Source organism: Leopardus geoffroyi, chromosome B1, assembly GCF_018350155.1.
Source record: "Leopardus geoffroyi isolate Oge1 chromosome B1, O.geoffroyi_Oge1_pat1.0, whole genome shotgun sequence".
Classification (NCBI taxonomy): Eukaryota; Metazoa; Chordata; class Mammalia; order Carnivora; family Felidae; genus Leopardus; species Leopardus geoffroyi.
The window spans coordinates 191,927,981-191,949,620 of NC_059327.1; the positions used below are offsets into that span (position 1 = coordinate 191,927,981).

At 35.3% G+C, this 21,640-nt stretch overlaps 2 protein-coding genes across 14 annotated transcripts in view; one reads left to right on the top strand and one right to left on the bottom strand.

Annotated features, from left to right (window-relative positions):
* LCORL (ligand dependent nuclear receptor corepressor like) overlaps nucleotides 1–4,884 on the top strand; it is a 164,661-nt gene extending 159,777 nt beyond the window's left edge. For 6 of the 11 annotated variants that reach the window (XM_045474423.1, XM_045474425.1, XM_045474421.1 and 3 more), the window contains one exon: nucleotides 149–256. Coding sequence is in view for 5 of the 11 variants with exons in the window: in XM_045474433.1 (XP_045330389.1) it covers nucleotides 149–329 (181 nt within the window). In the remaining 6 variants the exon portion in view is untranslated. Of the gene's footprint in view, nucleotides 1–148 lie in introns of all 11 variants that reach the window. The other 5 variants (XM_045474424.1, XM_045474430.1, XM_045474434.1 and 2 more) reach the window with 2 other exon arrangements.
* The window catches only part of NCAPG (non-SMC condensin I complex subunit G), a 45,972-nt gene continuing 25,794 nt past the window's right edge, over nucleotides 1,463–21,640 (bottom strand). For 2 of the 3 annotated variants that reach the window (XM_045474442.1, XM_045474441.1), the window contains 8 exons: nucleotides 19,006–19,233; nucleotides 9,722–9,903; nucleotides 9,283–9,457; nucleotides 6,447–6,608; nucleotides 5,844–5,982; nucleotides 5,362–5,448; nucleotides 3,874–3,943; nucleotides 1,463–2,942 (listed from right to left, as the gene is read on the bottom strand). In XM_045474442.1, coding sequence (XP_045330398.1) covers nucleotides 2,819–2,942; nucleotides 3,874–3,943; nucleotides 5,362–5,448; nucleotides 5,844–5,982; nucleotides 6,447–6,608; nucleotides 9,283–9,457; nucleotides 9,722–9,903; nucleotides 19,006–19,233 — 1,167 coding nt within the window. In that variant the 3' untranslated portion in view covers nucleotides 1,463–2,818. The remainder of the gene's footprint in view (nucleotides 2,943–3,873; nucleotides 3,944–5,361; nucleotides 5,449–5,843; nucleotides 5,983–6,446; nucleotides 6,609–9,282; nucleotides 9,458–9,721; nucleotides 9,904–19,005; nucleotides 19,234–21,640) is intronic. The other variant, XM_045474443.1, reaches the window with a different exon arrangement.

Sequence of the window (21,640 nt, forward strand, 5' to 3'; positions counted from 1 at the left end):
AACACAACAAAACTCTGTACTTTCAGAATAAAATGCCCTAATTCTAATGTCTGGAGGTCCAAACAATAAGATGATTGAATTTCTTTTACAAGGTTGGTAATTTATTTGAAATTAAAGAACTAAAATGCTTTACACTTTTTTTTTCCAGCATGCTACAAATGAAAACTGATGAGAAACTGAATTTGTCCGATGGGAATACAGCAAGTTGCCCTTTGAGCCCCATTAAGATGTGCCTTAATCGTCCCATTGAATGGAATCTGAATTTGACAGCAGCATCTCTAGCGAGCTGTACAGTTCATAACCAAAATCTCAAAAGTGAAGAGAAATAGATTACAGTTCTTCTTGCACTATCCTCATTTTGTACATCAGTATTCCTTCTGCATTTATCAATTGATCTTGAAATATTTCTAGTCCTGTGATGTCTTTATATTAAATCATTAGCATTAATCATTTTGATTATATTCCCTGTATGTTTTTTTACGTTTTACACCGGACCATTGTGGAATTTTGCAGTACAGATGGATTTTGATGTTTCTCTTTTTAATGGTATTTTGTGAATTTTTTATGCCCTAAGTTTAAATACATAATTGTTCCCGGTTTTATTTCTGTGCACAAAGTTTTAATATATAACGCATTATGTGATTTAGAAGGCTAGTATTGTAAAGAGTTGTGATGATGACCTGACCCAGGATATAATAGGTGGATACCAACTACCTCGAAGCAAACTGGTAAAAGGCAAAGGTATCTCTTAGAAGTATATTATCTCCTTCAGAGTTATATATGTATAGAAAAGTTGATCATAGTTTATCAAGTAGCATGTTTCCATTCATAGGAGAATTTGAGCTGATCAGTTCTTTCTCTAGTACTTTTAAACCTATAAAATCTGTGGGCTGTAAGATGAATGGCACAATTGCATGTTTACTCGTTAGCAAAGCTGTGCCTCTTACAGACAAGAATACTATTTGGTGTAAGTTACCAGTTTTGAATGAAAAATGGTAAATGGATTTACATCTATTGATTTTACTGTATTTTAGCCATTTAAGTGTAAAATGTCTTTTAAAATCAGGATAATATTCCTTACCTTTAACTATAATTGTGCAAAAGCATAGCTTCAGCAGTGGCTTATGTGATTGTGTCTAAAACTTGAATAGTAAGAATCCTAAAGGTTTGGTGCTTACATTTATTTTTCCCCATGCCAGAGGAAAAAAGCTTTGGTATGGTGGTCCGTGTAAGTATGTAAGAACATGGCTCCTTCCCTTTGGATAGCCCGGCTGTAGGGTAAATGGGATTTAGTTTATGGTGTTTCTAAAGACTTTTCCTTATAGCACATTCTGTGTACACTTTATGTCCTTATTTCTCCCTTTACCCCACCCACAAAAATTATTTTTAAAGTGACAGGGATTTAACAAAAGAAGACTTACATAAGGAATTTGAAGCACAGAAAGACACAGAGCCAACAGAATGAAAAACAATCATCTATTTTTTATTGTTTTATATCACCACCATATCTGCCTTTTCCTTTTGCTTAATAAGCACTCTTACTTTGTAACTTTCAGACTCCTTTTATATTTCTGAGTTTTATAAAGCACATATATGTATGTAATATAGCAATTTGGTTCTAAAAAGCACAACGATCTTAATTTAGCTCTTACATCACCTTAAAAAAAAATGGCCTCTAGTGAATAAACCTTAAAAAGCACAATCATTATTAGTACAGATCCAATGTTTGTTAGGACATTTCTGTTCTGGATAATAAAGAGAAAAGGTAATTACCAGAGAGAGAAGAACATGCATTTTGCTGGGTGTTGCAGCAGGAAACAGGGCTCAGTTCACACGCTAGAAGTTCCCCAAGTCAGGCAAGTGCCAGTTTGAGAAGAAAAGTGAAATGGACAGTGACAGGACAAGTGCTCATAAACTAGTATGTAAAGGATTTCCTGTCACACTTTTCTCACTAGCATTCTCTTTTATTATCCACAATATTATTTTGTTATGCCAAAAACACAGAAAGCAACTCCAGCATTAATATGTGTAAGGGGGTGGGGGGGTGGGCACCCAGTTGGCTCAGTCGGTAGAGCAGGTGACTCTTGATTTTGGGGTCATGAGTTCAAGCCCCACACTGGGTATAGGGATTACTTATATATACATATACATATATGTGAACATCTCCCTAACCCAAGAAACACCATCACAACCATAAGCAAACGAGGGCTCTCAGATACAAATATTTTAAGAAGAGAAATTTCCCATTCAGGTAGCATTACCAAAATATTTTTAGTGTAGGAATCACAAAACAAAATTATTAAAATAACTTTGACTTAGATGCTGGGTACTTTAAGTTCATTGTACTGTTCCTCCCTTAAGGTAAGCTCCTTTCTAGCCAGTTTGTGGTACTTCATTTGCCCTTGAGATGTCCCTTTTTAATGTGTTCTGAAGTGTTTTCATTGATGTTGCATGGGCCCCACCTAAATCAAAGCTTCCTAAATGCAAGCTACTAGCTAGTTACACTGAAAAGCTGTCCATAATGCCATACTAAACATGAGAGTTCATAAGCATCCCCTGGAAACCTACTGAAGCAGCAGGTTCCTAGGCCCACCTTAGATCCTGATTAAATCCACGTGACTGATGCAGGTGTCCGTGGAGCACACTGACAGGCGCTGTCCTGATGCTTCAGTACAGGCAAAGTAATGAGTCGCACAGCACAAATTGCTACATGAGGCATTTTCTAATTTTGATACAAGAGTAACTGTATTAGAGCAGAGAACTGAACATAATTTTAAAGGACATGGTCAAAAGGACTTCACCTCCATCATCTCTTCTCCTAACTTGTATCTTCATTGAGAAACTGTGCAAGGTTAACTTTACTTTTTTCTAGTGCTGCTGTTTTGGCTCGTCTTGGTAATCTCCTCTTCATTTCTGATTCTGGCTCTGGAACTTCAGGGTCACTAAATAGATGTTGAAAATACACCAATTTAAATACAAGCTTTAAACCCTCAAGTTTATTTATCAATAAAACTCTTTGCTTCTGTCATTTTATCAGTGTGTAATTGATATCCTGATTTCACTAGGTTTAAAACTAAAGCCAAAAAGACTAACTGGCTATCCTGCCTAGTAAATCATGGGAAACCTAGGTAATTGCTTTTTATATCTATATAGAACCTTGTGTTATAAAGAAAAAACCAAATTTTGTAATGAAGCGTGTGATTAAACAGGAACAACTGCCCAAAAGAATTCTGGAGGACAACACAAAGTGAAAAAAAAATTTAAGTTCTCTGAATTCAGGCAATAAATTCTTAAAACACTCTGGAAATAGCAAGTTTCCTGAAAACATTTTAAATTTAGTCAAAATTTAACCTAAAGTTCTATACTAACAGTATACACATTACAGTTTTACCAATGAATAGATGAATTCAAGAGAACTTTCAGCTTCCAACAGTGGCTTAATTTGCAGAATCTAAAAGTAAACACTATACCACAAATATATGCAATTTACAATGATAGAATAATCCTGCTATGTCAAGAACCCAAATCTAAATCCTAAGAGTTTGCTAATTCAGTATCAGAGGAGTCATACATCCAATCACATAATCAGAACTATACATGGAAATATAAATTGAAAGGATGTATTAAAGATGACCACCTAGGACTAGGAGCCATCCCAGTAGGAAAAGCACACAGCCATGGGAGGTCAAATGCCCTTGATAATGGAATTTGAGATTTGAGATATATATCTCCAAGACCTCGCTATTTACAGTTTCCACTGAGTATTGTGTTACACACTGAGCTTTTCACAGTGGAAGGAAACTACATTTTTTTTCTTTTTCTAGACAAAAAAAAAAAAAAGGCCTCTACATTTTCTAGATGTGTGTGGCATACCTTTCAGAGTCAACCTGAGCAGTATGGTGTCTCCTGTTCATCCTAGCTGAAGCTGTCACTTTTCTCTGTCCTTAAAGAAAATATATAATTCATTATTAAAATTTATTACCATTTCTGGGCTACTCAAATCCTTTCTTTTCCCTCTACAACACATTTCCTCCTAGATTCCAGCCATTTATTCATTTTTTTGGTAAGCTTGGATAATAGGCAAGGGAAAATATGGAAATCATATTATAAGGAGGCAAATTTTAAATATATTTGAGAGAAAGAAGAATGTGAAAAATAAGCTATATAAACAGAAGTACTTCTATTACGGCTATAGCCTAAGACATATGGAGAAACATGAATATTAAGATTAGAAAAGTAGGGTAAGCCCAGAAAGGCTTAAGCCCATAACAGGTCCGAAAGAAAGAGAATTTAGTGGCTTGTAAAATATTCAGACGTATACATGGCCAATTCAAATACGTGTTCTAAAACATTTTTCAGTGTAAAAACTAGACCTTTTAACAATACGCTGAAGATTGCAAAAATTCCACTTGCTAGAAATTTATAAGGTTAAGAAGACAAAGCTTATTAGCCTGTGATGCTCCTCAATTCTGATAAGAATCTGATCACTCAGTATGAATATTTGGTTGAAATTTATACACCCTATTTATTCATGTTTTTCTCCAAAACCTTACATATTTGCTTATAATACAGCTAGCCCCGAGAAAACATCCAACAATATGGGACTACTTTGGAACAACACCCAACAATAAGCATTTAAATAACTGATTGGCTACAAAAATATTATGGCCAGATTCCATTTAGAAAAAAAATTAAATCTGCATAGGAAAGGGTCTCAAAATTGTTTTTTTTTTTTTTTTTAAGAATTCAAATAATGGTTGGTTCATGGGTGGGATTATTAGTGTTCTTTATATTAGTTTGCTGCATGTATTTTCTGATTCTTCTGTAATAAGCATGAACTGCTTTTGTAATAATAATAAAATAATAAAAAGATCTTGAATTTCAGATTTTTCCAAGTGATCCCTTGATAGTCAACATTTACTTTATTCCAACAAAGCCCCTATTGTTGGATATTCCTTGGGAAATAAATTATGTTGAGAAATTATGAAATAAAATGGGAAAAAGGAAAACAGAAGCCCTATAGGGAAAAAAGGACAAAACTACTTAACATATAAGGATAGAATACAAACAACTGCTAACATAAAATCATCAATGATCATTTGATAAAAAAAATTTTAATTTAACCCAAATAGTCCTTTACAATATGATACACTGCATCCTATCTCTTTCAGTCAAAAGCACTTGGAGCAACACTGATATAATCTTTCAGACATGGAACAAAACCTAATATCCACTGAAAGAACTGAAAATAAGGATATCTGAGACATTTAAAAATCTTTATCAATAAGGAAACTTGCAAAATGAGTTATTTCATTGGAAAACAAAATTGCAAAGTTTTATTATACTCAATCCATACACTACCTCTGTTAGTCTTCTGCTGAGTGGATTTTGATGCTCCAGTTGCTTTTACATCCTTGAGAGGGGTTCTATATGCTTCTTTACGATTTTCTAGTAAAGGAAATAATACAACAATGTAAATCTTAAAAAGCTTCATTAATTACTTTAAATGGTCTTTCCAAATCAATTTTTCATAAAACAGAAATGACAACCAGTACAATTAACAGCTACTGAAAATGAAAAGTATCATAAACCAGTTTCAAAAAAAATGTGAATACTGTAAAGTAAGCAAACAAAACCCCTAAGATAGTACGCAGTCACGTGGTGAAAAATGTACACATTAAAAAAACGAAGTAGAATAAACACATCAGTAATTTGTCTTCCAGGGGAATTAGAAAATTTTTTCTTTCATTTCTGAAATCGAACCACATGTTAGAGGAGAAAAAATGTGCTCCAGTAAAGATGAAAAGGAGAGAATATAAATACACAGGTTAGTATGTTATTACCATCTTCAATTTGAAAACCAGTCATATTCATGTTGGCATCCTGTGCTGCTACCACTTGGTCACCATACTCTTTATTTCCTTTTTCTAACTGAATCTTGATTTTCTCCAGAGCTCTCAGACATGTCCTATCTTTTACTTCCTATAATAGAAAACATTATTAACACTTTTTTTAATACAGCATTTCCTAATCTCTCAAAAAGCTACATACTGTTATTAAGTAGTTTAAAAACATGTTAGGGACGCCTGGGTGGCTCAGTCAGTTAAGCGTCTGACTTTGGCTCAGGTCATGATCTCACAGTTCCTGGTTCGAGTCCTATGGCACGCTCCTTGCAGACAGCTTGGAGCCTGGGGCCTGCTTCAGATTCTGTGTCTCCCTCTCTCTCTGCCCCTCCCCCAGCTCACACTCCCTCCCTCTCCTTCTCTCTCTCAAAAATAACCATTAAAAAAATTTTTTTTTAATTCTATTAAATTTATGAAGGAAACATTTACTTCAAATGAGCAGACACAGTTTGCCAACATATGTATAATTTAATACAAGCACATAAAGTCTACTTTGATAAAAAAAAATTTATGCACGTTAAGAGTAATTAGAAACTACTTTACCTCCAGCATCTCATTCAACAGAAACAAAAGATCTTGAGCAAGATTGCTACTGAGTTCTAAAGAACTCAAGGCTTTCGTATAGACCCGAATTTCTGGTGAACATGGACATGTTAAGATCTCATTGCAAATTTTTATAGCCAAATTGTCATGAACTGTTAAGGCCTAGAAGATCAAGAGAAAAAGCTTTGTAAATGCAAAATGGTATCATTACAATATAGTTCCCTACACATCTAACAAGCGTTTCCAACTAATTATCTTGCCATAATCCCAAATGCAAAATTGCTAAAACCAAATTTAACATATTCCTTGCAAACTGAACTGCCCCTTGCCCCTTTTTCTAGAAGATGCTGTGGTACAGGATCGAGATCTGCCCCCTTCACAACTAAAGCATTCATCCTCCAGCTACTATGAGTTCTGGAGGCTAAAAGTTCCCACGTGCAGAACTGATCCAGGCTGAAGACAGTGGGGCCCTGCCACATTCTTAGTTCACATTCAGTGGCTGGAAGATGTACAGGTACGACAGCTCAGCCTTGTCTCAATTCTGGACAACTCAAAGGACTATCCCAGTTCTAGAACTACCTATGGGATGAGTTGGGACTTTAAGACTTCATGACAGTTCAACTTCTTTCTCTCCCCCAACCTACTTCCCTCACTTTCACATTAAAAGATGTCAACACCTTCTTCGAGGTCTTCTGTAACCCATACTGGGTTATCTGGGACTCCATCTTCCTTGCCTCTCCAAGCTCTTTCTTCATGGCTTTTATACCCATAATCTTCTTCCATCTCAGCTTCTATTCTTTCTACTTTCTATTGCTACTATTCTTTTTCTGTAAGCTTTTATCTCTTAATTATATAGATTTCCAACTACTCTCTTTGATAATATTCTATTCTTCTCACCAATTCACCTTATGTAACAATACTGACCAACTTCATCTTTCTATTAGGTAACTTTCATCCCATTAAGCCTTTTAATAATATACCCTGCGTTGTTATGGCAAATACAGCCAACTCCAAATTCCCTACCTTAATGTTCTGCCTTCAACAGGGCCATTCTGGTCCTTAGGCAGAATGATTCTTCCATAGTTCTCCTGTAGGACTTGCACAACCAGCTTCATTTAATCACTTCTACCAAAAGCCTTTTTCTCTCTACCCAAACCACTCCCCAAATCCCAACAAGACTTCACTGAATTTTACTAGTAATGCTGTACTCATCACTCCTAAAACATGAACCCTGCCTTCTAAAGTCGTAAAGGACTTAGAGCTCTATCACCCACCCTGATTATATTTTGCCTTAACATTCATTGTAATCTTCTTTCCAATCACTTGTAACATAATGACTTGAAAGCGGTATGCAAACACTAAATATCAATTAAAATAAAAAAGCAATACTTTCAACTTAATTAGTTGGCATCTGAAATCATTAATAACACATTAATTTTCAACATGATGACAAGTTTGATTAAATGACTTATTAAAGGAGTGGGACACCTGGGTGGTTCAGTCAGTTAAGCATCTGACTCTTGGTTTCAGCTCAGGTCATGATCTCACAGTTTGTGAGATGGAGCCCCACATCAGGCTCTGCACTGATAGCATCGAGCCTGCTTGGGATTCTCTCTCTTTCTCTCTCTCTCTCTCCCCCTCCTCTGCTCACACTCTATCTGTCTCAAAATAAATAAAACAAAAATTTTAAAAATAATATTAAAGGATTAAAAACCCAGCTTAAGTTTAAACTATGAGACAGTTTGCAGTTCAATTATCTTCTCTGAATTAAAAATAAGGGAGCCTGCGTGGCTCAGTTGAGCATCTGACTCTTGATTTCAGCTAGGGTCATGATTCCAGGGTCATGGCATCATGGCCCACATCAGGCTTGGGATTCTCTCTCCTTCTGCCCCTCTCCCCCATTCATACTCTCTCCAAAAAAAAAAAAAAAAAAATGAAAATGAAAATAAAAATTTAAATAAGCTTGAGGTGACCTTCATTCTCTGAATTCTTCCTTGTCTCAGAAACAGCAGAGAAGATAATGTTTGAAGACTCTATCTGAGTCCTAGATAAACAGGACATTTTCAGAATGTTTAAAAGCCAGCACTATAGTAGTCAGGAGGGGGTAGTGAGAGAGATGAAATTTTGGCAAATTCTTTTCAGGAGCAAAATATTAGCACTTATTACTTCTATCTTTATAGGATTACAACTATTCCCAAAAGGTCTTTTTTTCTTCAGTTTTTTTTATAAGTTTATTTATTCATTTTGAGAGAGACAGAGAGAATGAATGGGGGAGGGCGAAAAGAGAGGGAGAGAATCCCAAGCAGGCTCCTCACTGTCAGTGTGGAGCCTGATGTAGAGCTCAAACTCATGAAACAGGAGATCATGACCTGAGCTGAAACCAAGAGTTGGACGCTTAACCCACTGAACCACCCAGGGCACCCCAGCAAAAGGTCTTTTTCTTCCTTTGTGTTATGTGCCACCATATAGACCAGAAATCTCTAGAGGCGCCTGGGCGGCTCAGCTGGTTAATAAGCATATGCCTTCGGCTCGAGTCATGATCTCATGGTTCGTGGGTTCAAGCCCCACGTCAGGTTCTGTGCTGAGAGCTCAGAGCCTGGAGCCTGCTTCAGATTCTGTGTTTCCTTCTTTGCCCCTCCCCTGCTCATTCTCTGCCTCTAAAAAATAAATAAACGCTAAAAAAAAAAATAATAAAAAAAAATAGAAAAAAGAAATCTCAAGATCAAAATGTGGCTTCTATTTCAAAGAACATAAAAGAAAAGATTATTTTACCAAAACAACAGTGACCTGCATGATAGTTATCATCCTTACCATCCATAGGCCAACTTTCACCCACCTGATAATCTTGTGAATTTTTGGCCTGAGGATTTAATCCACTTGGTCTTGTCAAATCTACAAGTAACTCAGCAACATTAGTGATATCTATTTCAGCTAAGGGAGAAGATGCAGGGGCACTGGCCAGTGTTTGCAAAGTTGGAAGAAAGGCTTCTTCAAAACATTCCTGATTAGTCCTATTGAAAAATAATTCAGAAGTATGTTGGCAAAGAAAAGGCATGTGATCCTCAAAAAAAAAAAATGTATAAAATTCACCCCATTAAGATACAGTATATTTTCATCTAGGAAACAAATAATTGAGGTAAATAAAATCTAAGTAAGTTATCCTCATTTTCATCACTAACCACTGAAGAAAAACAAAATTATATTACAGCTATGACTCATGGGGAGCCTGAATTTAACTTCAAGTCAGATTCTGATTTATCCGTTTAACTAAATACCTGCTCGCATAAGCAAACATGGGGAAGAACACGCCCAGGCAATGTCGAAGTCGAACATCCTCTTCAGTCACAGGATTGTACCATAACAAGATAAGGCGAGAAAGAATCCTGCTGCTGACCAAAAGCCCTGAGAACATCAGCTTGGCTAATCCTTCTGCAGCTCCTGTTCTGAGTTCAGACACCTAATAAAAATGACTTTTATTAAAAGAAAATATTTTTATTTGTATCTCCTTTTTAAGCCTTACATAATGTAGCCTGTCCTACAATATTTTTCTATGAATTATCAAAAAATCACTCATACTATGTATTTGTTAAAGACACAGAAAAAGATTTTGTATCCTCCTTTTAGGTCAAGGCTATGCGACAAATTATTAGTCTAGCTAAGAAAACTTCAATTCCCTTAAAATTCTTTAGAAGAACCAAAAGGTCTTTTAAACACTGTGAAACCAAAAGTCAAAACGTTATGTATTACATGCTTATCATGATGTAGGATCTAGAAAACACTCAGTAATGATCCCTGCCATCAGAGGAAGGTGGCCTGTAAACGGAAGCTCAGAGGTAGGAGTGGCACTGTGTCGGAATGAAGGGGAAATGTGAACAGAAGGTGTACTGATAGAAAAAGAAATTTCTAGAAAGAGTAACCAAAACACTCTTAAGAGAAGGAAATGGAAAAGATATAGAGATATTCAAATGGAGGTACAGGCATAAAAGAGGGATAACAAAAAATACTAATTATTGAGACTGAATGAAAGTCGAGCCTTTGACACTTCCCAGAGGCATGATCCTGTGCATATGAACTTTGCACTCCACTTTTTTCATATAAAAAGAGGATAATAAAATTACAGTTACAAGGACAAAGAAATACTACAAATAAAACTCTTCATAAGTACTAGCCACATAGTAAATCCTCAAGAAATATCAGTTATTATTTATTATCACTGATGAACAGTAAGGTCTGCTCAGTGAGCACATTACAGAGATCTTAAAACTCAGGTGAAAAAACTCAACCGCCCTGAGGAAGGATATGGAACCACTGAAGGTTTTTGAAATGATGGGGAAATAAGATTTAAATGAGGTTTCAGGAAAATCATCTTTAGATTATAATCTACGAATGTAAAACAAATCTAAACTAGGGAGAAGTAAAAAGAAAAAAAATGGAACAAGCAAATATAAGAACTATTTCAAAAAAACTCAAAAGTAAGATTTAGAGGTCAATAAGATTAATAAGTGCTAAGGCACTAGCATGTGCTTTCCACACACTCATTTAGGCTCACAACCTGAAAGGGCAGAGACTTTGTTCCACACAGCACCGTACTCTCCAGAACATACAGTGACTAGCATATTACTAACCCTCAAGTATTTGTTGACTTATTTAAAGAACCATCCACTGAATAGATATCATTATCCCCACTTTACAGATGAGGAAAAAGACCAGAGACCATAAACACCTTATTGAAGATTTACACATATGCAACCAGAACACAAATCTACAAGTCTACAACTCCAAAGGCTGCATGCTCCCCATCTTCTTAAAATGTTAAACTACAGGGTCGCCTGGGTAGCTCAGTTGGTTAAAGATCCAACTCTTAGTTTCGGCTCAGGTTGATCTCATGGTTCGTGAGATCAAGCCCTGCATCGGGCTCTGCACTGACCACACCGACACTGCTTGGGATTCTCTCTCTCTGCCCCTCTCCCTCACTCACGCTGTCTCTCTCTCCCTGAAAAATAAATAAATAAAATGTTAAACTATGACATACCTTCCTCATAGCAACTGTAATCCATCTGAAGTTCAATGTCAGAATTTTGAAATGGGACAGAACTTTAAGTCTTTAAAAGACTTTTAAATGTTAACAGATTCTTATTATGGACAAGAGGACAATGAAGTAAATCCAGAATTTTTTTTAGTGTTGATGACAAAAATAAAGTCAAAATCACAGAATCAAGTTTATCCAGAAAGAGATTAAGGTGCCAGTACTATTTAAAAAAAAAACAAAAACAAAACAAAACAAAAAAAAAAGATTAATTCCTTCATTGTCACACTATTGAATATTGTTCAATAGTTTTCCTACCAATGCAATGTCAGCAAGCCCACAGCACTGGATATTTCCCAACAGGAAATCAGTATGTCACTTGAGTATTAACTCAAAATTTAAAAAGCCAACATCAGCCTTTTGATTGGTGAATTTAATTTACGTACACTTAAATTACTGACAAGGACTGACAACTGCCATTTTGCAATCAAAATGTGTTTAGTCAAAAACTTTTAACAAAGGGTAACAAATTTTGATATTAAAAAGGTTAATTCATCAAAAAAGAGAAAAAAGAAAGAGAATTAGAAGTATAGACATAACAAATAACAGAGCCTCCAAATACATAAGCAAGCACTGACAGAAATGCAGGAAGGAATAGCTCAACAGTAATAATTAAAGAGCTTTCTGTAATGGACAGAACACCCGGACAGATCAATAGGGAAACAGAGGGCTCAAACAACACTACAGACCAACCAGACCTACCACACATGTATTCACTCCACCTTACTATAGCGGAATGTATTTTCTTCTCAAGTGCACATGGACTATCCTCATGGACAGACACCATGTTAGGCCAAAACAACTCTAAATAAATTTAAAAGAATGAAAACATTGAAATTTCTTCTCAAACCACAACAGAATACACCTAGAAAGCAGTAACAGAAGGAAACTGTAAAATTCACAAACGTGCCAACAATACACTTTTTTCACACACCAGTGATCAAAGAAGACATCAAAAGGGAATTTAGAAAATACTTAGAGATGAACTAAAATGAAAATACAAAAAACTAAAATTTACGAAGTGCAACAAAAGCAATGCACACACAGGGACATTTATAGCAGTAAATGCTTACACTAAAAAAAAAAAAAAAAAGAAAAGAAAAGAAAAGAAAAGAAAAGAAAAGAGAAGAAAAGAAAGAAAGGAGCCACCTGGGTGGCTGAGTCAGTTAAGTGTCTGACTTTTGATTTTGGCTCAGGTCATGATCTCACGGTTCACGGGTTAGAGTCTGGTGTCAGGCTCTGTGAAGACAGAATCTGTTTGGGATTCTCTTTCTCCCCCTCTCTCTGCCCCTCACCCACTCGCACACGAAAGCAGGTGCACGCGCACTCTCTCTCAAAATAAAAAACTTAAAAAAAAAAAAAGATGCAAACCACTGAAATCAGAAATAAAAGCAGGAACGTTACAGCTGACCTTATACTAATAAAAAGAATTATAAGAAAATACTATGCGCTGACCACCAAAATATTAAAAAACTTAGATGAAACGGACAATTTCCTAAAATTTACTCAGTAAAAAACAAGATCCAAATAGCCCTCTAATAATACCCAGAGTAAATAAGTCATAGAAACCTCCCCAAGAGAAAAGTCCAACACTAGATGTCTTTACAGGTAAATCCCCACCAAGCAGTTAAAGAAGAATTAACACCAATCTTCTCACAGTCTTCCAATAAATACAAGAGAAGCAAACAATTCCCAACTCAATAAATGAAGTCAGTATTACCCTAACACCAAAGCCTGGCAAAGACAATGCAAGACAGCTACAGTCCAATTTCCCTTATGAATACAGACACAAAAACATTCAACAAAATGCTACCAAACCAACAACATATTAAAAAGATTATACACCATAACCAAGTGGGATTTTTCCCAAAAATACAAGGGTCATTCAACAGAAGAAAATCAAGCAATGTAATATATATATCAATAAAGGAACAAAAACCCACATGAGCATCTCAACTGATGTAGAAACATGCTTTCATGATAAAAACAAAACAAAGAAAAAAAAAAGAGTAGAAAGAAACTCTCAAAATGATAAAGATCATTTATGATGAATCCACATCATACTCAATAGTTAAAGACTGAAGAAGTTCCCGTAACATCAGAGACAAAACAAAGATGCTTGTTTTCATTTTTGTTTTGCTTTTAGAGAGAGGGAGTAGGTGAAGGAGGTAGAGGGAGAGAAAGAGAGAATCTTAAGCATGCTGCACACTCAGCAAGGAGTCCAACATGAGGCTCAGTCCCATTACACTGGGATCATGACCTGAGCCGAAATCAAAAGTCAGATGCTCAACGACTGAGCCACCCAGAAACCCCAAAAGATGCTTGTTTTAACCCCTGCTGCTCCACAGTGTACTGGAGGTTCCAGTTAGAACAATCAGGCAAAGAAAGAAGTGCGAGATGCAGGAGAGAAGCATCAAAGGAAAACACTTCAAAAGAGAAGGGCTGAAGAAGGTGCAAGGCCTTAGGACAAGTTTACAAAGCCTCAGCTAGGCTTGTAATGAATGCCTAGAGCCATTAACATTGTCCAGGGATCCTCCTTCACACCTGACCCTTCCTAGTGTTATGGAAACCAATTAACTCGAAATTCAACCTTGAAAAGCTAAACCATTAGATTGATTAACACACTTGCTTAGCTGACTTTATGCACATAGTCTTTAGCAATTATCCTAATAAAAAGAAGCTTCATTCTGGAGGGGCCTCATTCCGACTTGAGTATGTGGATGTTCACTTAACTGCACTTTGTTTGCAGACTCATCATTTGTGACTCCAGCCATACTCCCTGCAACAGAAAGGAAAAAAGGAAAAGGAAAAGGAAAAGGAAAAAGAAAAGGAAAGAAAGAAAGGAAAGAAGGAAGAGAAATAAAAGACATATGAACTGGAAAGGGAAGAACTGAAACAATGTCTCTTCACAGATGACATGATCCTATACAGAGAAAATCCCAAAGAATTCACACACAAAAAAAAACTACAGGAGTTTAATACGTAAATGGAGTAAAGTTGAAAACCAAATCAAATAAACACATAAAAAACCCAATTGAGTTTCTATACAAAATCAATGAGCCATCCAAAAAGCAAATTAAGAAAACAATACCATTTACAATAGCATGCAAATACATAAGAATAAATTTAACCAAGAAAATTAAAGAGTTATACCTTGAAAACTACAAACCACTCTGAAAGTAATTAAATTTCTGAAAGAAATTAAAGATGACCTAAATAAATGGAAAGACATCCAAGTTTATGGACTGTAAGATTTTAACATTATTAAGATAGCATTACTATCCAGTGCAATCTAGATATTCAATGCAAGCCCTATCAAAATTCTAGTGGACTTTTTTGCAGAAATGGAAAAACTAATCCTCAAATTCATAAAGAACTGCAAAGGACCCGGAGTAGCCAAACAATACTGAACATAATGAACAAAGTTGGAGAACTCAACTCCCCAATTTCAAAACTTATTATGAAGTTAAACCAATTAAAACAGTCTGGTACTGGCAAAGGACACACACAGGGAATGGAATATAATTGAGGGTCCAGAAATAAACTCACACACCTAGGTCAGCTGATTCTCCACAAAGGTGCCAAAACAATTCAGTGGGAAAAGAAGAGTCTCTTCAACTAACACAAACTGCATGTCCACAAGCAAAACAATGAAACTGGACTTCTACCTAAAACCATGTGGAAATATTATTTGAAAATGCATCAAAGGCCTAAATATAAAAAGCTAAAAAAGTAAAACTCTTAGAAGAAAATACAGAAACAAATCTCCATGACTTGGATTTAGCAATATATTCTTAGATATGACATCAAAAAACACATAAGCAATAAAAGGAAAAAATACATAAATTAGTCTATCAAAATTTAAAATGTTTTCTATATCTAAGAACATTATTAAGAAAGTGAAAAGATAATGTATATGGAGAAAATATTTGCATATCATATATTTGATAAGAATCTACTACTCAGAATATATGAAGAAACTCAAAAAGCACAACCCAACTTAAAACTGGGAAAAGGATTTGAAGACATTTTTCCAAACAAGACGTACAAATAGGTAACAAGCATATAAAGATACTCATTAATCATTAGGGAAATGCAATTCAAAACCATTTGAGGTATCTTTTTAATCTACTAAAATGGTTAAAAAAAAAAAAACTTTACTGGAAAATATAAGTGTTGATATGAATGTGGAAAAACTGAAATCATTTAACGATGTTGATAAAAATGTAAAATGGTTTGGCTGCTATGAAACAGTTTGGCAGGTCCTCAAAAAAGTTAAAGAAATTATCACATGAAACCATAAAACTCCTAGAAGAAAACATAAGAGGTAAGCTCCCTGACATAAATCTTGGTGATTTTTTGGATTTGACAACAAAAGCAAAGACAACATAAGCAAAATAAACAAGCTGGACTACATCAAACTGAAAGCTCTACAAAGCAGCGGAAACCATTAACAAAATGAAAAGGCAACCTCAAAATGCAAGAAAATATTTGCAAACTATGTATTTGATAAGGGATTAATATTCAAAATATATAAGGAACTCCTATAACTCAATAGCAAAAAGCCACCAAAGAATCCAATTAAAATACAAATGAAAACTACAATGAGAAAGCACCTCACACCTAAAAGCACCTCACACCTGACAGAATGGCTAAAATCAACAACACAAGAAACAACAGGTGTTGGCAAGGATGTGGAGAAAGGGGAACCCTCTTACACTGTTGGGAATGCAAACTGCTGTAGCCACTCTGGAAAACAGTGTGGAGGTTCCTTAAAAAGTTAAAAATAGAATTACCCTGCAATCCAGCAATTGCACTACTAGGTATTTATCCAAGAAATACAAAAATACTAATTCAAAGAGATACATGCAACCCGATGTTTACAGCAACATTATCAACAATACAAATTATGGAAACAGTCCAAGTGTCCATTGACTGATGAATGGATAAAGAAGAGGTGGGTATATTTATTTTTATTCAGCCATAAAAAATAAAATCTTGCCATTTGTAACAACATGGATGGATCTAGAGAGTATTATGCTAAGCGAAATAAGTTAAAGACACTCATATGTGGACTATAAGAAACAAAACAAATAAGGGGAGGGGGGGAGGGGGAGAGGGAATGGTAAAGCCAGAAACAGACTCTAACTATTCAGAACAAACTGATGGTCACCAGAGGGGAGGTAGGTGAGAGGAAAGGTTAAATAAGTGATGGGGATTAAGGAGGACACTTGCTGTGATGAGCACTGGTTGTTGTATGGAAGTGTTGAATAACTATATTGTACACCTAAAACTAATATTATTGTATGTTAACTGGAATTTAAATAAAAACTTAAAAAAAAATGTGCAGAGGAACTGAAATGACATTTTTCCAAAAACAACACAGAAACAGCCAACAGGAAGATGAAAAAGTGCTTAACATCACTAATCTTTGGGGAAATGCAAATCAAAACTACAATGCAGTATCACTTCACACTGTTTGAATCAACAAAAAGAAGCTAAGTGCTGGTGAGGATGTAGAGAAAAGGGATGCTTTGTGCCCTGCTGGTGGGAATATAAACTGGTGCAGCCACTACAGAAAACAATATGAAGTTTCCTCAAAAAAATTAAAAATAGAACTATCATATGGTCGAGCAATTCCACTTCTTGGTACATATATCCAAAGGAAGTGCAAACAGAATCTCAAAGACAGATCTGCACTCCCATGTTCATTGTAGCATTATTTACAATAGCCAAGATATGGAAACAACCTAAGTGTCCATCAATGGGTGAATGGATGAAGAGGTGGTATAGATGCATATACAACAGAATATATTTGGAGGTAAAAAAGAAGGAAATCCTGCCATCTGCAACATGGAGAGTCCTTCAGGATGCTGTGCTAAATGAAATAGCCAGACAAAGATAACTACTGTATGGTATCACTTTATATGTAGAATCTTAAAAAAAAAAAAAAAAAAAAAGTCAAACTCATAGAAATAGAGTAGAAAAGTAGTTGCCAGGACTGGTGGCAGGGTTGGGGGGAGATACAGAGACATTGGTAAAAGCATACAAACTTTCAGTTGTAAGTTCTTAAAAAATTAGAATTAAAATTAAAAAATTCTGAAGACCTAATGTAAAACATGGTGACTACAGTTGATAACGCTGTATTGTATAAATGAATTTTGCTACTAGGAGAGTAGAAATGTTCTCACATTCTGAATAAGTAGATAAATATGTGAATTGTTGGAATGTCAATTAACTAGATTGGGAGTAAATCATTAAAAAAAAAAAAATCACCAATATGACCTAGTAAACCCCTCCTAGATATATACCCCAAAAACAGAAAACAAATACATATCCGTGCATGTTCACAATAGCAGTATACGCAATAGCCAAAACGTGGAAACAGCCCAAATATCTTTCAATGGATGAATGGCTAAACAAATTGTGGTACATACATAAAATGATAGATTGTTCTGCCATAAGAAGGAATAAAGTACCGATACAAACTACAACATGGAGGAGCCTTGAAAATAAGCTAAATGAAAGAAAGCAAACACAAAGTCATATACTATATAATTAATTCCATTTATATGAAACATCTAGAATAGTTAAATCCATGGAAACAAAATGCATATTGGTGACTGTCAGGAGCTGGCAGGAGAGGAAATAGGGAGCGAATGCTCAATGGATCCAGTTTCCTTTTAGAATAATGAAAATGTTTTTAAAAATTGGACAGAGGTGGCAGTTGTATTACCTTGTGGATGTACTAAACACCAATTGTCCACTTTAAAATTGTTGTATCAGTTGAAATATCAATTTCACCTCAGTAAAAAAATATTAAAAAGTTTATTTATATATGCTATAAAAATGTAGTTCAAGGGTACCTTAAGGAAAAGGGTCTAATCCCATACTCTGTCTCAGACCTTCCACTGACCCAACATAAAATTACTTTAAATTATTTCTTAAGACTCTTGGGGGAAAAACTTTAAGTCATAAAACACAAAGGGGAAAAGATGGGAAAAAAAAAAAAACAGAACCCCCTCTAATAGTCATTTTTGTTTATACTTCAAAACTCTTCAAGGGCGCCTGGGTAGCTCAGTCGGTTAAGCATCTGACTTTGGCTCAGGTCATGATGTCACATGGTTCGTGAGTTCGAGTCCTGCTTTGGGTTCTGTGCTGACAGCTCAGAGCCTGGAGCCTGGTTCAGATTCTGTGCTTCCCTCTCTCTCTGCCCCTCCCCAGCTTGCATTCTGTCTCTCTCTCTCTCAAAAATAAACATAAAAAAAAATTTTTTTTTTAAACTCTGCACATGCAATCAATCTGAGGGTGAGAAACGAGGTCTATCAGTATTGGAAATGGGACTTGATTACATTTAAAAGGCAAAAGTTTTAAATGGCCAAATTTAAGCTTCAGCCTAAAAGAAATAAAGAGTATAAATATATACACAATAAAAAGAAATTTCATAATAACAGGGCTATGATCATTTCTTACCTCACTATCTAAGAAATCAGAAAGGAGTTTCAGAACATTCTTGGCTGTAGCAGTCTCTTCTTCAGCTTCTTTTACCTCTTGGTCTCCATCAGTGTTTATTTCTGCATGTTCACTTTGAAGGGCTTGGATTTTTTTAGTTTTAAAAGGTTCAATCCCAAATGTCATCAGTTGGTCAAAGATTGCCTTTAAAGCACTTATTTTTATTGTCACATCATCAATTTGCAAAACCTAAATTAAAATATCCCCACCAAAAAAAGTAAATTCGGTAAAGTTTTCAGTCTGTTTATACTGCATAAAATTAACATGCACCTTATTTTCTTAGTCTAATTTCAACAGTCAAGTCCACATGAAATACCATTTTTCAAAAATTAAAATTTCCATTTTAAAAAGTTAATATTTTTATTTCTACCATAACATTTTTCACATAAATAAATAAAATTATTCGAGAGAGAGAGCGCGCGTGTAAGTTGGGAATAAGGGCAGAGGCAGAGAGAGAATCTTAAGCAAGCTCCACACTTAGTATGGAACCCAACAACCCTGGGATCGTGACCTGAGCCGAAATCAAGAGTCAGATGCTTAACTGACTGGGCTACCTGGCACCCGGTACCATAACATTTAGATTTCTATTTCATCCAGAAAAAGTTCACCTTCAGTACAAACTTCCTAGAACTAGAGTCAGGCTGAATTATATTATTGTTCCTTTTATTTGAAAATGAATGGGGCACCTGGATGGCTCAGTCGGTTAAGCATCCAACTCCCGGTTTCAGCTCAGGTCACAAGCTCATGGTTCCTGAGTTCAAGCCCCACATCAGGCTCCATGCTGACAGTGCAGAGCCTGCTTGGGATTCTCTCTCCCCCCTTCCCCCACCTGCTCTCTCTGGCTCTCAAAATGAAACTTAAAAAAAAAAAAATTAAAAAAAAAAAGAATGAATATATTATATTCACTATGATTTTCTTCTAAGATCTAGAAAAAGAGTTTAATTACATTGAAATTGTTTTGGGCCACCTATTAAGACAAAAACATTACATTCCAACCAATGAAAAGCATTCATTAAAAACATCAGTACTCTTAGTACTATTCTAGGTTATCAAGCTTCACTAAAGATAAAATTTTCTCTTATTAGCTCAATAAATTCAGAATTCATTAAAAGTGAATTCAGTTCTCAATGAACTGGACTCCTTTATAAAAGGAGGTGAACCTTATAAAACCCAGTGGTTTGTAGGAGTCTGTCCTAAGTTAAGAACACTGATTTCCTATATACCAAATTTCAAAGCCATGAAAAAGAACCGAATATTTCTATTACGAAGAGATTTATTATATTTCTTACTGCCCTTAAGTTGTGGACACTGATAAATTATTTGGCTACATGGCTTAGCCTTTCTTTAGAATGAATGAAAATTACCTGCACATTGGTCAAGTTAGTGAACTGAGAAAAATAGCTCAAAACTTTGAAAGAAATTTCAAGAATATATCTATTATGGTAAGACCAACATATCTGCCAAAGCCAAATATAGTTTTCTTGACTGTTCTCTACGAATTCTAAACATGATACTCTTTCAGCAGTAACTTTGTTTTCCTTGCCCTTCTCAGTCCCTTACTGGCTAGCAATAGCTCTCAATACTGAATATTTATCTAAGAAAGACTTTAAAATGAAATAATCTCCCTCTCCCACCTAACAAGTGTATATATATGTCTTCAATCAATTTTTATTACTAAAACCTGATTTAAAAGAACTGATTTCTTACTACCAAAACACAGCTATTTTCCCTTAATCTAAAATCTTCTAACAATAGCCCTAAGAATAATTTTATAAATATAAACAATTGAATTTATTCAGTGGTTAACTACTTTTGATCATGAACCACTTTAAGGACCTGATAAAGAGTTTAAAACCCCACCCCAGAAAAACATACAAAACAACAGGGGCGCCTGAGTGGCTCAGTTGGTTAAGCGTACGACTTCGGCTCAGGTCATAATCTCACAGTTTGTGAGTTCGAGCCCCGCATCAGGCTCTGGACTGACAGCTCAGAGCCTGGAGCCTGCTTCAGATTCTGTGTCTCCCTCTGTGTGCCCCTCCACTGATTGCACTCTGTCTCTTGCATTGTCTCAAAATACACAAACATAAAAAAATAAAAATAAAAAAATATAGGCAAAATCATACATATAATTTATTTTACTGCATTTGAACCTTTTATCATCCACATTTTTAATTTACAAAAAATTATACCTATTTTTAAGGCAAATATTAATAGCTAGTCCTTGAAAAAAAGTTTAGAGATCACAGCTGTTTATACTTTAAAAAAAAAAAGGCAAACTTTACTTCATTAAAACTTTAATTCCATGACAAGGCTGCTATTCTGTTGACTGGCTTGATTTGGAAGAGAGTAAAATTGTGGAATGGTCTTCATAAAAAACATCATTTATCTTTCACACCTGCCTCATTTTGACAATTCCTGTCTACTACAGAAAATTACATATATAAATACAAACAGTAACAAACTCTCTCTGTCAAGTGGAAGATGAGGTAGTATTAAATAACTTCAGAATGGTCCAGGCCACTCATAAGCATTACATTCATACTGCATTTCTTTGGACTAAAATGACCACAGCACTTATTACTGATATTATGCCAGC